We start from the raw sequence: 19,180 nt of genomic DNA on the forward strand, positions 1-19,180 counted from the left end.
CACAGATCATGGAGGTTCAGTGTGAATGCTCCATGCATAGGCTTAAGAGCCACAGTCATTCCACTCCTCATGAGCAGTGTCAGATGTCCACGTGACAGTTGACAGTAGTGTTTTCCCACTGCATTTCCATAACTTATCAAAGTGTTGGCACTATTTTGAAAGAGGGTGATGAAAATGGAAGTAGTGCTTCTGTAACTTATTTAATGAATTCCATCTTCCCATGTCAAAAGGTTAATCGATTTCTCAACTCAGTAAAATAAACCATAATAAACAACTGAAAATTCTGATCGTTTATAATTTTACATTGATTTATTTTAGTATACTTACTGTCTTTAGTTATTAGCTTTCATGGCCTTTTTATGATTAGTTTGTTTCTCAATCTGTCACACAGAGCAATGACATTTTAATTATGAAAATTAATAATAATAACAACTGTTATGTCTTAGAGTACAAGATTGTAGAGATCAGATAAAACATCTATGTAGTGCCGTTGATGCATTATCTAGTCAAGCACTGTGAGAAATTAATTACTTCATAAGAAGTGTTGGAATCAAATGAGTTCATCAGTTGTCTCTAGTGGGTCCTCTATTGGATGAATTCGAGTAGGTGCTTTGGTGAGGAAATGATTCCTGCCTTCATGCAGCTTTTAGTCCAAAGGAGCAGGTAGCTAATAATTTCAGGTTTAATATTCAAGACAACTGAAAGTTAAAATTGACAATCATTTTAACTGTTTCATTTAAAAATATCTCTATCTTGTTGGATTATAGCAATAAGGAATTAAATTGAAAATATGGTTGCAATCAGAGTCTGGTCTCTTGAGCATTACATACATCCCCTGCATGAGTGGACTCCATCCACCTTTTACACCTTTATCCACTGCCACATCTCCATGCATCTCTCAGTCGCCACCCTGACCTTAAATATGTCTGCCTCCTTTGCAAAGGCTGTTTCCTCTGTCTGGGATGTCCTTCTCAGGGACTCAACTCTCTCCTTTCTCCTGCCCTGCCTGAATGATTCACCCTTCTTCTGTCATTCACCTTGTACTTCTGTGGGGTTCTCTGCATTCTCCGCTGCAGCTGTTATTCCAGGGAGTGTAATTGTCGGCTGTGGCTCCGTCTCACCGTGTGAGACTATGTGCTTCTTGGAGGCGGTGAATGGTTCTTACTATTACTTATTCTTGGGTTTGATACATAGTTGACCCCCCAGATAGAGTTAGATAAATGAATGAATAATGAATGAATGAACATGCCTGCTTGAATTGTTAAGTTCTTTAGAGACTTCATATCCCATTTACGATGTTTTGCAAAATCTCAAGTCTTCTTGAAAAATGAAATGTAGGTTAATGGAAATGTCATCTCATTTTAGTACTCTTTTTGCTATTAAATAAAGCATGTTTTAAATTTCTTCTAAAAACAGAAACTTGGGTTACTTATGTTGACTACCTGTGGTTCTTCAGAAAAGTTGTATGTTTACATAATCATACAGGTGGTCTCAGGTAGGCTTCACAATACCGAATGAGGTCCTTTGCTGAGTAACCGGTCATATCCCGCTGCACGAAATAAAAAAGTAAAGAGAGAAAAAAATTCCCCAAATGTCACTTTGAGAAGGTGAGATATCAGAACAAAATCTTTGGGCTAATCTGATCTTATATATAGGGCATATTCATTTTTAATAGTTTCTTTTCCAAATAATGTGTTTTTAAAGAAATTGAACACTAGAAATTTATAGATGATTTCAGTGTAGGGCTTAATAGTCACCGTTAGATTATTTCTGTGTAAAATATGTGGGTACCAAGGTAAATTAGATTTACAAATGTTTAAATGTAATTTTAACTGAATAAGAAAGGATTATTAGAACTGGTATAGACAAAATAGAAATTTTAGTCAGATATTTTTAATGCATTCTTATAAATCAGTTTAAATAGAATACAATTCAGCAGTAAAACTTGATGGTGGAAAGTAAAGAAGTTCCTTGCGAATGGGGTTAATAGTTGCAAAGTGTCCAATTATGCACGGATAACTAATTCCAATGAGTGGTCCCTAAGCCACACTGGAAGACGCAGTATACTTGGGAGGTGACATCCAACAAGGTAAGGCTGTGGAAAGAGTGTGGAGTTTGGAGACAGAAGTCAGAGATTATTAGTTGAGCATCCTGAAATAAGCCACTTAACTTTTCTGGGCCTCAATTTCCTAATCTGTAAATTGGACATGATAATAAAATCTGCCTCACAAAGTCATCAAGTACAGTAATAAATGTAGAGCTGCTTTATGAGCTCTTAACAATATAAACTAGAAAGCATCTGGGGGAGCTTATCTGTTTATTTCACAATTAGAAAATGGAAAAGGAGCTCTAGTTAATTCACATTTTTGTTTGAGGCCAGGCACGGTGGCTCACACCTGCACTTTGGGAGGCCGAGGCAGGCGGATCACCTGAGGTCAGGAGATCGAGACTAGCCTGGCCAACATGGCGAAACCCTGTCTCTACTAAAAATACAAAAATTAGCTGGGTGTAGTGGCGGGCACCTGTAATCCCAACTCCTCAGGAGGCTGAGGCAGGAGAATCACTTGAACCCAGGGGACAGAGGTTGCAGTGAGCCGAGAGCATGCCACTTCACTCCAGCCTGGGCGACAGAGTGAGACTCGGTCTTAAAAAAAAAAAAACAGTTTGAAACTCAAAATATAAATTCCCATAGAACCAAGATTAGAAAGAAAAAGTAAAAAGAAAGAACATAAAAGTGGACTTGACTTTTTCAAACTTTTATAGCTATTGCTAAGCCTACAAAAAGTAAGCAAGACTAGACAATATGATGATGATATAGAAATGGGGAACAGCTCAGACTATAATGCCATTGCTGAGCTGCACCACTCACTGGCAATAGCTTTTAGAGCTGTTAAAGTTATAGAGTTAAATTGGTTTATAAACAATAATTGTATAGAATCATTAAAATAAAAAAGGAGGAATAGGAAAAAGGAGAACAGTCTGTTGTCCAGAGAGGTGACATATTCAATATCTCTTCAGGTAATGGGAATAGAAAGTGTTCATGTCTGTGTGTCCTGGTGTCTGTGTTAATTATTATTAAAAAAATAATTTTTAATTATTTTTGAATAAATATATACTATTTTATTATTTTTTTCTTGTAACTCTCTTGATTTGCATTTTACAAAGTAGTGAAGTATAGTTCAAATCTTTATGTGGGGTGGAGTGTGGTCAGAAAAATCCAAGCATTTGGTACAGAAGAAACCCATCGTTATGCATCTTTTAAACATTAACTCCATTTAATAGATAACTCGCTTCATGGGATTTGAGACAAGTTTTAATGCTAAGTAGTTGTTTTGAAAGTGCAAACCATGCAAGCTTTTGGGAAAATTTTGCAAGAGTGTTGAAGTCAATTTAGTCCAACCCTTGGATTCAAACAAGAACACAAGCCACACAGCTTTCAGATTTCACCATGGAACAGGTTCTTGTCATCATTTTCTCATAGGAAAGGGTCATTAAATTTCCCGTTCACAGAAAGGAGAAACATTGACAATAGTTGTTGCCTAATGCTTACTTACAGAACTGCTGTTACTGTTGCTTGGCAACTAGAAGAGATTAGACAAGGAGTCTAAAGGAACTGAATGAATAAATGGAAATGTCAGCATCAGTTTCAGGGGATAAGAAGAAATTTACTATTGTAGGATTAGCATCGCATTGCTTTTTCCAGGCTACATGATTGGAATTCACAGTGTTTCTCTCCCTGCTTCTCCTGCCTCCCCACCCCCACTCCTTCCAGTCTTTCCTGGTAGCCCCTGTGCACTGTGGCTGAGAGGTATATATAAGATAGATGGTTAATGCTAAAGAATACAAGAGCATGTCAAAAATGAAACCCTTTGGCAGCAGGAAACAGTAACTCTGTTCACAATCCCTTGGGATTTATAGGTACTTTACCAACATTCTAGTTATTTCTCTCCATGATCCTTTGTATTAAATTATTCAGTTTTTACAGAGAAGAAAATGACAATGTTGGAATGCTGTAACAATAGTTCCTTCTCTCCTAACCTTGCACACTGGGAATCTGTTCAGATAGATTAGACAGACAGGTAGACAGACAGATAGATAAATAGACTCGGACCTTAAAATTGTTATTGCTTGTATTATTGTTAAAACCACATTTTCTCTGTAAGTCATTGCTCCTTAACTTGATTATAAGCTCCTGATGGACTTTTGATTTATTTGTGTACTTAATAGCTCCTATAATAATAATATCATAGACTTTGTGCCCCCCAAATATTGGCTAATTAATCAGTGTTAAATAATTTAGCCACTATTGTCTAATGGTAATTCTCAACTTACAGGGAGGAAGAAGGAAGTGGGACATGCTTCCTGGGTCTAGGGCAAGTATTAAAATGTCAGTGGGGGAAAAAATAGGTATAATTAGAAAAAAACCCACATACTTGTTTTCTTTTGAGTCCTCCAAGAGACAGATGCCAAGATAAGATGGGATTAGAAGAGATGGGGAAGATGGTAGGCAGCCAGAGCAGGCAGGGAGAGGCTTTAGACTTCCATACAAATCTGATAGCTTGAAAGAAGAGGGAGAAGAAAGGAAAATCGAGCAGAGAACGTCTCAAACTTACAATGCAGTATTGAATTTCGGCAGGCTGATGAGGAGTGTTTAGGCCAATGTTGCCCACTGGAGGAATGTTCAGAAATGAGCTTTCACTAGTCCCCAGCCTCCTCAGCTGTTAACTAGCAGCCTTCTGGGGGGAGTGTGGCTGGGGTGTAAATGCACTAGGGGACCCAGAGGAGTGGCAGAGGCTATCAGTCAACTGTATTGATTTCTGTAGCTGCCACAATACCTCAGAGTGTAACAAAATATATATATATGTATATCAAATACATATATATATTTAAAAAGGAAATTGGAATACCTATTTTGGAATTCAGTTACATGAGAAAAGCTTGATATTTTTATGTTTATTGAAAAGAATAAATTAAAAGTTTGAGAACCATCATTCTAAAGTAATTAGTAAATTAAAATGCAAACTCTAGAATTTCCCATCCTTTAGCAAACCAAGTCATACTGCCACTAGTATGGGGAGTCTTCTCGACTTCTAGGGCAAACAGTGATTCAGTAATCTTATTGTCCATTAAAAGTATACTTTGTTTCAAACCACATGTAAAGTAACAAAGGAACATCATTATACTGAAAACCTGTGTCCTTTGTGTACAATGTGTATACATTGTATTTATTCTCTTGGCTTCCATGTTTTAATCTGCTAAACGATGGGAGTTCACCTAGATGAACTCCAAAATCCTTGGCAACTCTATCATTGGATGAACCTGTGGTCTTTCCCACCTCCTACGCACTGGCACTGTGAAAGACCAAAAGGGAGACTGTGCTGCGGATCAGAGAGCATGGGCACCAGCCTGAGTCCTGATACAAACTGGTTGCCTCAGGTTGAACTTAGCACATAACCTCTCAGTACGTCAGTTTCTTATAAAATAAACGAACCTGATTGAACCATCTTAAAAGTCCATGTATGGTTCACTGGCATAACATTTCTGATGCTCTCTTGTCTTAGGGATGCTTTGGAACTCTGCTTCTCAATCCTTGAAGGTAATTATCAAAAATATATTGAAATGACGATTTAGGATCAATTATATAACTTAATGTTTTTCTTTCTTTTTAAAAATACTATGCTAAGCACATTTAACATGAAATTTACCCTCTTATTGTGTTTTTAAATGCCAGTACAGTATTGTTAGCCATAGGCACAGTGCCTCTAGAGCTTACTCATCTTGCATAACTGAAATCTTATACCCATTGAACAGCAATTCTCCATTTCCTCCTCCTTCCAGGCCCTGGAAACCACCATCCTAGTCCCTGCTTCTATGAGTTTGACTATTTTACGTGCTTCATATGAAGGAGTCATGCAGTATTTGTCCTGTGCCAGGCTGATTCCACTTAGCATAGCATCTTCAAGATTCATCAGTGTTGTCGCACATTGCAAGGTTTCCTTTTGTAAGGCTAGATAATATTCCACTGTGTATATATACTACATTTTCTTTATCCACTCATCTTCCAATGGACAACTGTGGTTTTTAAATTTCTTAGTGGCTCAAATTGTAATTTTAGGAATTTGGCAAATGCTGACTGGTTTTAATTCTTTTTTACTGCCTTTAGAGGAAAAGCAAAGAAATAAACTCATAAAATCATTGGGAAAACAAGATCTGGCCAATCAGATGATAATTTTGACTGGTGTTCAAATCATCATGCTCTTTTTTAATTGATCAAACCTGTTAAAATAAAAAATGTAGGTGAACAAATAAACTCCCCTCAAAGAGAGAGAGTGTGTGCTTCTAGTTTCCATGGTGTTTAAATCATCAGCTTCCTCCACACCACAGCGAAGAAATATCCAAGGTTAATATAATTTAGAGATTAACCCAACTCCCTTATTCTGGTGTTGACTAAAAGGTAATTAACTCCTTTATTCTGGTATTGATTAAAGGGTAATAGTGACTTATGCCTTTATGGTACTCTTTATCTGAAAAGTTCTGTGAATCAGCAGGAAAAAAAAAAAATCCCTCAGGGAGAGTGAATGTCAATAATTACCATTTCCCCCCCACCCCCGCCCCCAAGTGGAGACTTTAAATTGCAAAGAAAATGAGAAGAAAGATTTTACTGAATATTCTAAGTTAGAAGCAGAAGATTAAAGTGTCTTAGTTTCTACTCTGATTAAAATACCAGAAACAAAATGCCTTGAATGAAGATAACATTTTTTTGTCCTCAGTAATAAATTCAAATATAGAATTCATGAGCGATAGTGGCCAGACAGAATATTTACCTAAGTCCTAATACAATGTAGGTATAACCAGCTGGCTGAAAACAGACTTCCAGTGGACTCAAGGACTCAGTGTACCCTAAAATTATGTGCAAGTCTAACTGGTAGTTCCGGGAAAATATGAGAAGAATCAAGAACAATTATAGAAAACATGTAGGTATATACTGAATATATGCTAGATAAATGGGTAAAATGAGATATATATTAAGCTCATTGCTTGTTTAAATGTAGATCAAAGAGACTGTTGCTAACAATGATTTTATAGTTATATGTATATATTTAAACTTCCCAGTATCAGATTAAAAATCAAAATTCTGATATAAAAAGTTGATCATGGACTAAATTTAAAGATTTAAGAACTTTAGTTCATTTTAATTTTACTTTTTTGTGTGTGGGAGACTGAACTTTTATTATGACTCAAATCAGTCTCCAATTTTACTATTTCTTTAGATAGGAGAAAAGTCCATTTGAATATCTCTTACTCTATAAGTCATCAGCTCATTTCTAGGAATTAAAGAAGTTGTATCTAACATAAACTATCGGTTTTCATTTAGTACTATTATAACTTAAATAAATTTGCTTTTATTCCAAATGTTCAGTGACTGGACAAAGTACAGATGAAGAATTGGTAGAAAGAAATCTGGGTTGTTGATTTCATTATCTTTAACTATTTGAAGCCAACCATGTTTTTCAAAGAGACAACAATAGTATCTTCCTGCATTAAAAGATGGAGCCTGCCTTTCCCCTTAAAACTGGGCAGACTTTTGTAGCTGGTTGACCAGTAAAGTAGGAAGGAAAAGACTTTTCCAAAGCCAGGTGATTCTGCTGCTTCTTCACCAGGTGGGATATTGCAGTGGCTCTCTGGTCTGCCATGTGAACAGTCTGACTGTTCCACCGTGCTTCAAGCAAGCCCAGACTAGCCCATCAACACAGACCACTTGGAGAAACCTTGAGACTGCACAAAGACAGAGAGGCTCAGACACACCCCATCTGTACCAGCATCCCTCTCCCCCACCATCCGTCTCCATGAGAGACCTCGGGGCAGACTACTCCGCCAAATTCCTCCCTAATTCCTAAGCCACAGAAATAGTGAAAAATAGGTTGTTGTTCTGAGCCACAAAATTTTGGACACTTGTTATGCAACAGTGGATACCTGGGATACCCTCTTACAGAGAGAGTGCGCGCTCGAAGAGTTTTGCTTTACAGAAAGTAAAACTGTTCTAAACTAGAACTGCTATTTTTGAAATTATAATGTTATATAAATAATGGAGAGGTGTGGGTGTGTAGTTAGTACACTCAGGTAAATGAGTTGACAGGTGAGCAGTTATACCTAAAAAGAGATCTGTCCTGTGCCACCTTCTCTCCTTTGTCTCATCCAGTGTCCCTTACCTATCTATGACTTTTGTGATTTCTCACTCACGGTTCTCAATTCTGGATGGATATTAGAGTCCCTGGGAAAACTTTTTTTAAAAAGGAATGCCAAGTCCCGGATTTGATAATCTGGAGTGGGGCTCAGGTTTAGCTATATTTTGAAAAATCACCAAATAATTTCAGTTTGCAGCCAGGGTTGAGACTCACTTTGATGCTGATGGTGCCAAAATCTCTATCCCTGGCTCAGTTCTTTTCTGGAGCTCCAGATTTACAGATTCAGCTGCCTGTTAGATATCTGGACATGGATGTCTCACAGGCTCCTGAAAGAGTAAAGCTACCACCACTGGTCCCTTCTCAGGAAATGATCCCACCAGCCACATAGACAGTCGAGCCAGAAACCAAGGAGTCACCCATGTTCCTTCATCTTCCCCATTCCCTGCATCTAGTTAATCGCAAATCAATCACTTCCTCCCAAGAAATTTGTTGAGTCTTTTTCTACACTGCCCCATCTTGGTCCATTTCTCTCCTCTCCTGGACGCTGTTGGAATCCTAACAGGCATCCATTTGATCTCCTCCAACACATTCACAAAGAAACTGGAATGACCTTTAATATGCAAGTGTCATGTTCCTCTCCTGAGTAAAGCCCTTCAATGGCTTGCCCTTAGAATAAGCCTCAAAATTATAAGGCTTCCAGGGCCTTGCCCACTTTTGCCTTGTGCTTTTCTTCTCCAGCGTCACCCACAATCCCCTCCTTTTCATACTTAATGCTCCAGCAATCTTTGACCTTCATTCCTTTGAGCATGCTCTTCCAGTCACTCAATCCTATCTGTTCATAGACGTTGTGCCCTCTTCCGGGAATGCTCCACCTTCCCTCCCATTCCCCTCACCTAACTATAGTGCTACTAACCCATCGTTCTTGGTTTAAGCTAACTTCAGTCCTTGGGGGGCTTCCCTTACTCTCTAGACTAAGACAGGTCCCCTGTTATAGATGCCAGAGCATCCTTACTGCTTCTTCTATAGCACTCATCAAACATTTGCCTTCCTAGACTATAAACCCCAATACATCTGTCACTGCTGCAGTCCAGCTTCTGAGTCTGTGCATTGTGACTGACTGAAGAAATGAATGAACAAGTATTAAAAGATTAATTTCAACTTTGAGGGAAGTTTTTATGATAATACTCTGGCCTCTATACTTGGCCATGGCCTATACAAAATTCAGATAAACAAATCTAAGATATAGAGGATGTTGACTAATTTTTAAAATGATACAAAATTGGAAGGAATGGCTGAAACATTCCTGTTTATGATGGGACAAAATTCAAGGTTCCAAAACATAACAGCTGGCTGGAGTGATGAGTCAGAATTTACATACTGAAATATAAGAAAGATGAATATAAAATCCTACCTTTGTGTTCTAGTCATTGCACAAGGCCAGGGGACACTTGTCTCAAACTCAATGGAAGGAGAGTTAGTAGCAAGTAACCTGCATTTGACCTAGTGATTAATTAATGTGGCTCCTAAAATTGCAGATGTCACCTTAGACTCCTTTAATGGATAAACGGCGTCCAGCCAAGGCAGGTGCAGGTCTCACAGTCCTCTGCTCTAATCCAACCACTTCTGGAGCAATGTACTTCTCTTATAGCACCATATTTTAACAGGATATGCTCAGAAGAGCTTGATCAGATAGTAAAAACTTGGGAAGCACAGCTTATGAAAAATTGCAAAAGAGCATGTTTACTCTATAAAGATGGAATTGTGGAGAACACTTTAGTTCTTTTTAAAAAGCAAAGGGCTGGACTGCAGAAAAGGGGTTATACTTACACACCAGCAGGCAGGACTGGGACCACAGACTGGCAATGTCTAACATCCTTTCTCTGAGCATGTCCTTATCATCAACCTTTCTCATCGTCTAACTGTCTTTAACATCTGTTCTTTCTCATCCCTTAGCCTCTCTCTAGTCTTCCAATTCATTCCCCCCGCTTTATAGACCACAGATGCCTTCATCAGTCACCTTAGTGATACGCAGCCCCTGTGTTTCAGAGCCCTAAAATCTACCACTACATTTCTTACAGTTTGTAACCATGGATCGTTCCTTTGCTCCTGCTTCTGGCTTGTTGAGAATTGTTGGGGAAAGCCATGCCGATCGGCACCGTAACAGATCTGTGCAGTCCAGCACCATGGACTCACAGGCCTGCTCAGCAGTCCGTCATTCATCAAGTTCATTTCCTATCTCATTCCAGTAAAGGCAGCTCTAAACCTTTCTCCACTTTTTAAGCCCCAAAGTGAATTCTAAAACTCTTATGCAGAGGAATGGTTTCCATAAATTTTCCCCTTCACAATCTGAAATTTTTATTATGTCTTCACTCTCCCTTCTTCTCCTTTTCTCCTTTCTCTGAATTCTTAGTAAAACAGAAGAACCTCCCTTCCATTCCACATGGGTTTTGATGATGTTTCTCTTATTTCTGGTGGAAACTCATTTCATAATTTATCTCCTCTCCTCTCCTCTTCTAATTCTTTCTCACTGCCATCTCATTCCCTCCATCAGTGAACATGCTCATGCACTTTGGGGAGATTAATTGTGCAATGACTATTTTAAGATGGATTGGAGAGAGGAGAAACTAAGCCAGAGAATCCCATTAGGAGGCCTTTTCCAGAGTCCAGGTGAAAGACAGGGGAGCCTGTCCAGATTAATGAAAGAAAGAATAGAGAGCAGGTAAGATTCTGAAGGGACATTGTTACCAGAATGATGTGCTAGTTATTTATGACTTTGCCTTATTTTCCTTACTCTTTTGTCAGCTCGTTGGATGCAAAGATTGTGTCAGATTCATTTCACTTTCCCTCACAAAATGTGGCTTGAATGAGTGAATGGCTACAATCCCCCCAAACCTTTGTGGAGAGGGTTGCCATCTGGAAGGTATATTTTTTTAAGAGGTGATAGTTGGTGGGATAGGGAAAGACATCTTCTTATAAGGAGGGAGGAAGAGAAGAGTAGGCCTTTGTTTCTCAAAGTGTGGTCCATTGCATTCATTTCCGGTTGCTGCTGTAACAAACTGCCACAACTTCAGCAGCTTAAAACAACACACGTTGATTATCTTCTAGTTCTGGAGGTCAGAAGTCCGAATGGGTCTCACTGGGCTGAACTCAAGGTATCATTTCTGGAACCCTGGGAAAAATAATCTTCCTTGCCTTTTCTAGCTGTTAGAAGCTGCCTGCATTCCTTGGTCCGTGGCCCCCTTTCGTCTTCAAACCCGGAGAGGCTGGCCAAGCCTTTCTCTCATTGCATCACTGTCACACTGACTGTCTTCCATCTCTCTCAAATTATAAGGACCCACTGAGATAATCCAGGATGATCTCCCCATTTGAAGGTCAGCTAATTAGCAACCTCAATTCCATCTGCAAATTCAGTTTGCCACGTAACCTAACATGTTCACACGTTCCAGGAGGATAAGGCCATGGATGTCTAGGGGGCCATTATTCTGCCTACCACATCCCTGGACAAGCAGCATTTACATCAACTGGGAGCTGATTAGAAATGTAGAATTCAGGACCCACCCCAAGCCTCTGAATCAGAATCTTCATCCCAATCAAATCCCCAGGTGATCAGAATGTATTTTAAAGTTCGAGAAGCCACAACTAGACCGTCTCTAAGATCCTCCCCACTTTTACTTCCCATAATTCTATAAAAACTGTTTCTTTTTTCCATCTTCAAATCTGCATTATTCTTTCTCCTCCTGGTTTCCTGCCAAAAAAAAAAAAAAAAAAAAAAAGTTAATTTTGATTTGTACCTCTGGTGTTAATTCCCCAAAAGTCAGCCAAGTAGAACATGACAACACCTCATGCATATTTTTTGCTGGCAGGAAGTAGATGTTAGAAAAGGCAATTAAATTATGGAATTATCCATGATGCAAAGGTACTGGTCTGCAAAGAGTATTTTCTTCCCCAAGAAAATTCATAGGAAAACTACCTCCATTACTGTGTAGATATTAGTGGCCCAGCAAGTGAAGCAAAGCGTACACAGATGAGCTGTTTTTAAGGCGTCTCTGAATGGCTCAGCATTTGAGAAATGTGACCAAAGCTTTCAAAGTTGCAGGAACGGCAAACCCATAAATAACTCCAGTTCCCATTGGTGTGAGGAGGAGGTTGCTGGCTGCTTGATTGCTGTCCTTATCATAGGGGATAAGGTTAAGCTCACCTCCAAGATTGCAGGCTTCTTAAGGAATGAGCCAGCCATATGCTGTGCCTGGCACCCAGGAGGCACTCCATACATTTTGGGCTTGAATCCATTAAGCTTTTTAATAGTGTGTAATACTTAATTCTTAATTAGAGATGCACTTAAAAATGACTAAGTAAAACTAGAATATGTCAGTAACCATCTTAGTGGACTCCCTGCTTCCTTTTACTCATTCAGTCAGCCATCCATTCTACAAACATTTATGAATCATCTACTGAATGCCACCCGTTGCTCTAGACCCTGTGGATATAAAGATATGCTCCCTGTCACTCAGTAGAACAAGAAGTCACGTAAGTAAATAATGGTGGCAACGTCAGTGTTGGAAGAAGTGTGTGAGCAAAGGTCTCAGGCCTCTCTTCTCCCAGCTGCCATGTACATTCTAATGGGACTTATCTTTGAAATCTTCCGTTTCTCACCTTTGCCAATCGGGATTAATTATTTAGCTTTATTATTTTTATTTCCAGCCCTGGCTATTAATGTTGCCTCCAGGCATACCATACTTGCTCTAGAAAATGAAACCCTCTCAAACTAGCACAAGTTAAAAAAAAAAAAAAAGAGAGAGAGAGAGGTTATTATTATAAAGCTCTGGCAGCGTCTCATGAGACTTCAGGAAAAGTTAAAGGAACAGGAATGCCAGAAAGTGAGGCAGCTGTAAGTCCAGCCTCTCTTCATCTGCCCTCCAGCTTCTCTCCCTTTGTGTTGAATAGCTCCGACCTTCAAGGCAGAGGGTCTAATTGGCTCACTTTGTCTTTTCTAGCCAGGCCACTTCCTGACCACTGTAATTCATTGTCACTGTGTTCTGATTGCTTCCTTCATAGCACTCACTTAGCACAAGTTGCAGTGATATATTTTAATTTCTATGTTTATATCCATTTCCCTCTCTAGTTTTGGCAGTGACCATATCTGTTTTGTTATGGCTGTATCCAGCCACTAGTGCAGTGCCTGATCATAGTAGATGTTTAGTAAATAATTAAATGAAAGAAGAGGAGGGGGATAATATCACATTAACCACCCTAAAGATAGACTTAGACTTCCTCATTGTACCAGTTACACCATAGAGAAGGGAAAAGTAGGGACAGAGTCTTGGGTCCACGGACCCCTTAGCAAGTCTGTGGAGGGAGGAGGTTCTCTAAGAAAAAGGGTAGACAGGGTAGTCTTCCCCCAAATACGTCTCGACCAACATTCAAGCCACATGGTCTTTCCACTTCAAAGCCACACCTGGAGGGACCCCTTAATGCAAATGCTCCCACTTTTTTCTTTTTAAAATCTATTGAGTAGCTAATATATGCCAAATTCTATAGGAAACACTTTACAGGCATCATCCCTTTCCATTTTTACACAGACTCTAGAAGATAATATCCTCATTTTACAGCTACAGAACCAAGTTTCAAAAATTTAATTAGTTCACCCAAGGTCATAGAGCTAGAATGTAGCAGAGCCAAGATTAGAACATAGGTCTGTCTAACTCCAGTGCTCTTTCCATGACATTTGGCTCTCTATAAAGTACTCTCCCTTACTCGGGCAAACTTAATTCCTTCTCTGTAGCAGCACAGTGCCCTGTTCATAAGGACAGTACAGCACTTATTACCTACTTTTATTGTAGACATTTCTGGCTCCACTGCTAAACTATGCCTCCTTACAGCAGAACTATATCTGGTTTTCCTTTGTATCCTCAACTCCTGTCATTTAATGGGGGCTCAACCAACGTCTGTTTGCTAAGGTGAGCCTGGGAAGGATAGACAGGGAGTTACTGTGCTTTTTCATATTTTTAAAACTCCACAAAATACCATGAGTACCTTATTCTACAGAAGTAAAATTGTAAGAATGTAAAAATCTCATAAATATTCCTCCAGTCTCTGTTATTGAAATTTGAAGAACACATATATATTCTCCCTACCCATATTATGCTTAATGACATCAATCAAGTGAGACCTGCCCACTGTTATCATGGGTGGTAGATGCAGAGTGCTGGGATGGTCCACACACACACCAATGGAGTCTTCTTTTGACTCCGAGCAGCCGCCTGGTGTAGCTACAAGTTGGCATTCTCTCACTCCACATGTATGTATTAAATGCCTACTACATACACCATATTAGTTGCTTGTGAATGGGCATGGTGATTATCCAAAAATGGCCAAGATGAGGATTCTGCCCTCACGTTGCCTGCCATCTGGGAGATACGACACACACACAAATACTGGAGCTATAAAGGAAAGGGGCTAAGACACTTGCTGACCAGGGGCTACAGGAGTTGAAGCAACGATGACCTCTGGCAGGGAGTATGGAGAAGGATTTCGTGGAACACATGGCATTTCACCTGGAATGTACAATTCAGACACATCTTAAAAAAACCCAGCCTGGGGGTGGGGGCTCACAACTGGGCATGGGGAGCTTGTCTGTGAAGGGGTAAAGTTGGGCATTTAGAAAGCAAGTTGGAGCCCAATTGTTGCTGGCCTTGAATGCCAGGTTGCAGATAATGAACTTTATTCTTAAGTTCTTAAGGAAGAGGGTAAAATGGTCATGAATATACTCCAGGAAGAGCAGCTGCCTGGGACTGAATTGCAGGGGAGAGACTGGAAGCAGAGAGAGCAGTTATTTTATGTTTATTTGATAATGCCGGGTCTTTGCTGATCACACAGCTGTGTGGGTGGATTGAAAACTTTGGTCAGAGCCACTTTTGAAACTCAGACATAGTTTTAGTGACTCATCAGGAAGCCAAGAAGAATTTCTAAGGGTCATCACAGCCAGGCTCAAAAGATGCACAGTATGAATGAGGAAATCCATTAACAGCTCTTAACCAGACATCTCAGGGACTGAGAAGGGAAGTTAGTTTGGGAAACTGAAACCAAACAACGTCCATGAAAGTCACACTGCCTCACTGCCCAGTTAGTGCAGGCAGAAGGCCAGCAGGGCGGGCCTGAGGCTCAATGGGGCAGAGCCTGCAGAGTCAGATAGGGAAGCCCCAGAGAGAGGAAGGATCATGACTAAAACGCTCAAGAGGTGGCATCAAAACATCGTGCTGTTTCTAGATAGCACATTGACTTTGCCAAACCAGAGTGAAATTAGCAGAAGCAAAATAGGGGAACATAATTTTGGGAAGGTAAAACAGTTGCTAAATGAACCACTAACTAGCCATCTTGACTGTCACCCAACAGCGGCCACCTGGTGGGACCACTTTGTTTATGGCATGAGAGCCCTTTAGGGGTGCAGCCAAGTGCAGCTTCAAACAGTGGCTTAGGTGTTAGCCTGGGCTGTGACAATGAAGTAAAAGGCTGTGTGTGAAGCTGCGCCAAAAACAGCCTCTGCAAAACAGCCGCTGCGGGCGTGAATTTTACGAGTTCTCCGTATGCAAACTACCATTAGTCACGCATTGATTGATCCATTCCTCCAGGAGCATCCGTCCTCGGAAGCTTGGTTTCCAACTGCAAAGGCAAGCCTTTCAGTACAGCCTCACCATAACTCTTCCTTGGTCATCCACGCCTTATATTTAAAGCTCTTCATAATGACGGCTTTTTTTTAGATTAAAATGCTTAAACCCTTTTTGATACCACTGAATTATGAGTAGTGACACAGTGAGGTTCCTTTATTTTTATGTGCACATATGAGTTCACACAATTTCTCCATCTTTCTCGAAGACATTTCCATAGGAAAATAAACATAGTGAATTTATAAACAACAGGCTGAGAAACAATGCCGCTCTCTCCACATTAGCCAAGTCAAGTGATTAAAGCAGAAACAGAGGTTGGCCCAGAAATTTACTAGAATTCAACATTGCTATGTGATATCCAAGTATAAGCAGAAACTATTTTTTCCCCTTTTTTCTGTAAAACTTGGAATACCTGTCCTAATTAAATGTCTTCCTCCAGGAATTGCATCTGATAGTCAGTTAGATTTGATATCAGCACTCAGTTATTGACAGTTTTCTAAGGATACAGTCAGTGCTAGGATATACAAAATGACAAGGATAGAAAATGTTTTCTGTGCACATCTTACCATGTATTTTTTTCTTTTAAAGGAGGATAGGCAAGAGTAGTATAAACATCTAAAAAGGAAGTATCTCTACAAGTAGTGGTTTATTTTGTGTTTTGCCTTAACATAATACAACATTGTATTTTGCAGGGGAGAGACTGGAGGCAGAGAAAGCCATTTTTTATGTTTATTCCATAATTCTAGGTTTTTGCAGTTCACACAGCTATGTAGGTGGATTGAAAACCTTTGTCTAATATAACTATAATGTAGTTAATATAATTGCTGTTATATTAATTATATTATTTAGATGTGCCTGATGTGGTAATAATGATGGTGATTATTAAGAAATTTTATGTAATGTGAACTAAGCCATAGTGGCTTGAAATAAATGCTAGATTTTATTTAAAACAGCTATATTGGAATGCGGCAAATATTATGTATTGTTGGACACATTCTGTTAATGACCTTCCTGGGCTGGATGGAGGGATTTTTTTGTGGTTTTTTTCCTCCCCACCTTGGCCTCTCTCAAAAACAAAAACAAAAACAAAAAAAGCTCAACAAAAGGATAGTTGAGGGATGCTCACAAGATGAGAATCCTTTGCACAGCCTTGTAGGCCCTGTACGATCTGGTCCCTGCCCGGTTCTGATTTCCTCTTGTGCTCTAGAAGCCTACCCTCTGCCTCCCTCCCTAATCACGTCCAGCTCCTCCCTCCTCATCCATGCCTTGCTTCTCACTCATGCTGTTCCCTATGCCCAAAATGCTTTTCCCCTTCCCCTCCCACCCATCTCTTCTCATTCATCCTCCATCCAGGTCTCAGTGGATAAAGTCATGTAAGTCGAGTCTCCCTGTCATATGATTTTATACCACTTAAATGGAATTTTTAGGCATATATTTATGCAGTTATTTGGTCAATGTGTAAATCCTCCTCTAGTCTCTAAGTTCCAGGAAGTTCGATGGCTTGTCACATAGTAGGTGTTCAAAAAATACTCACACAATTGGATTTTTAAAGAAGACACAGAGAATACGTGAGAAAGAACTTAGATTTGAAGACGTTCATTTTTTTAATGGATGCTAGGAAAACTAAGAACAATGAAATGTGAGAATAGAAAACAATCTATTGATTGTTTTGATCTATTGATTGTATGAGTCACACACATACAAATATATAAATATATATATATATAAAATATTAGAGTCCTCAGTAAAACTCAAATATTTAGCACTTATAAAATGTCAAGATTCAAAACCAGCTTTCTAATCTATAGTGTCAGCACCTTTACAAGTCATATACCCACCTATGCTTGTGCTGGGTGGGTACATGACAGTAGCTTGTGCTGTTATCTCATTACAACCTAAATACTCTTACATGCAGATCTGTATGGAATAGGTGATCTGTTTTCTAACATAATCAGGAAATAGGCTCTCCTGTTCAATGAAATGTTCTGGTCAATAGCATCACATTACACATACCATACCCATTTAATCCATATTCTGTGAATCCAATTATACTAAACTGCATTTAACTCTGAAACCCACTGGTCATAATTTAACTGCTGATGAAAACGTTCGAAGACCGTACAGTGCTTTAATGATCACTTACCTTTGCACCGTGCAGTACTCTAGTATTTGTCAGTAGCAGCTGCATTAATCCCTGTGATAGAAAATTGGGTGAACCAGGTTTTACTAAAATCAATAGAACATTCTGTAGTTATTGCAAATGCTGTGAGATAAAGGTCAATTAATTCTAATAGGCAAGAAGAAAGAATATATGCTAAATTTGACTAAGAAATGCATATATGTCATTAAACATTGAATATAAACTTTAACCTATTGAAATCCTTAGTGGATATATGTATTTACTTTTACTATTTTCAATGTTTGATTTTCAGAAGTGTGTTCACGAACATTTTTTGGACTATAAGATTACCATTTCAAAAATACAATGCTCCACATTTTTGTATCTTTAAACATTAATGGAATTTCACAACACACTTCTGTGACCCTCAAGATGACTGTTTCCACTGTGCAGATAGAGAAGCTGAGGCATGAGGCTATTTCTGTACATTTTCTAAAGATACTCCCTGAGCCAGTGGAAAGGAAGCCTGAGACGGAAAAAGACTCTGTGTCCTCACTGAGAACACATCTTGTATGCATCTGTAGTCTTGGGGGAGGGTAGATTGAAAAACCAGAGGTGGCTTTTCACACATGCTCCTACACTCCTACAAGGAGGTCTTTGTAAAAATGTGTACACAAATAAAGTGGGTATCAAGGTGATTACCAGGATGAATTTTCACTAGTCTGGAATGCCTTGAGTATGCTTGATGGCAAGAAGGTAGATTAGTTGGCTTTTCAAGGCCTTTCTAATAGTTATAATTCTATCCAGTGGGCAATTCATAGATGAAAAATATTTAAAGTGTTCACCTTTCTATTTCTTTCTTTTTTTTTTTCTTTACAGATCTATGCAGTTAGATCAGTTGTTCCCAACAAAAGCAATAATGAAATAGTCCTGGTGCTACAACAGTTTGATTTTAATGTGGATAAAGCCGTGCAAGCCTTTGTGGATGGTAGGTATACCTGTGCCTTGCAGCTGAAGATGTTAGACCTAAATATTCCAGATATTCCATATTTTTTTCCTTAAATGAACTGAGTGTCAATTCATTATGAGTACTTTAGGTCTCATAAAAATGTGCTAGGCTTCACATGATCGCACCACTGCACTCCAGCCTAGGTGACAGAGTGAGACCCTGTCTCAAAAAAAAAAAAAAAAAAGAAGTGCTAGATTTTACA

At 39.2% G+C, this 19,180-nt stretch overlaps 1 protein-coding gene across 10 annotated transcripts in view; it reads left to right on the plus strand.

Moving 5' to 3' along the window:
• The window catches only part of SPATS2L (spermatogenesis associated serine rich 2 like), a 172,100-nt gene that overhangs the window by 86,213 nt on the left and 66,707 nt on the right, over positions 1-19,180 (plus strand). For all 10 annotated transcript variants that reach the window (XM_025405002.1, XM_025405001.1, XM_025405004.1 and 7 more), the window contains one exon: positions 18,849-18,957. In XM_025405002.1, the coding sequence (XP_025260787.1) occupies positions 18,849-18,957 (109 nt within the window). The remainder of the gene's footprint in view (positions 1-18,848; positions 18,958-19,180) is intronic.

Source organism: Theropithecus gelada, chromosome 12, assembly GCF_003255815.1.
Source record: "Theropithecus gelada isolate Dixy chromosome 12, Tgel_1.0, whole genome shotgun sequence".
NCBI lineage: Eukaryota > Metazoa > Chordata > Mammalia > Primates > Cercopithecidae > Theropithecus > Theropithecus gelada.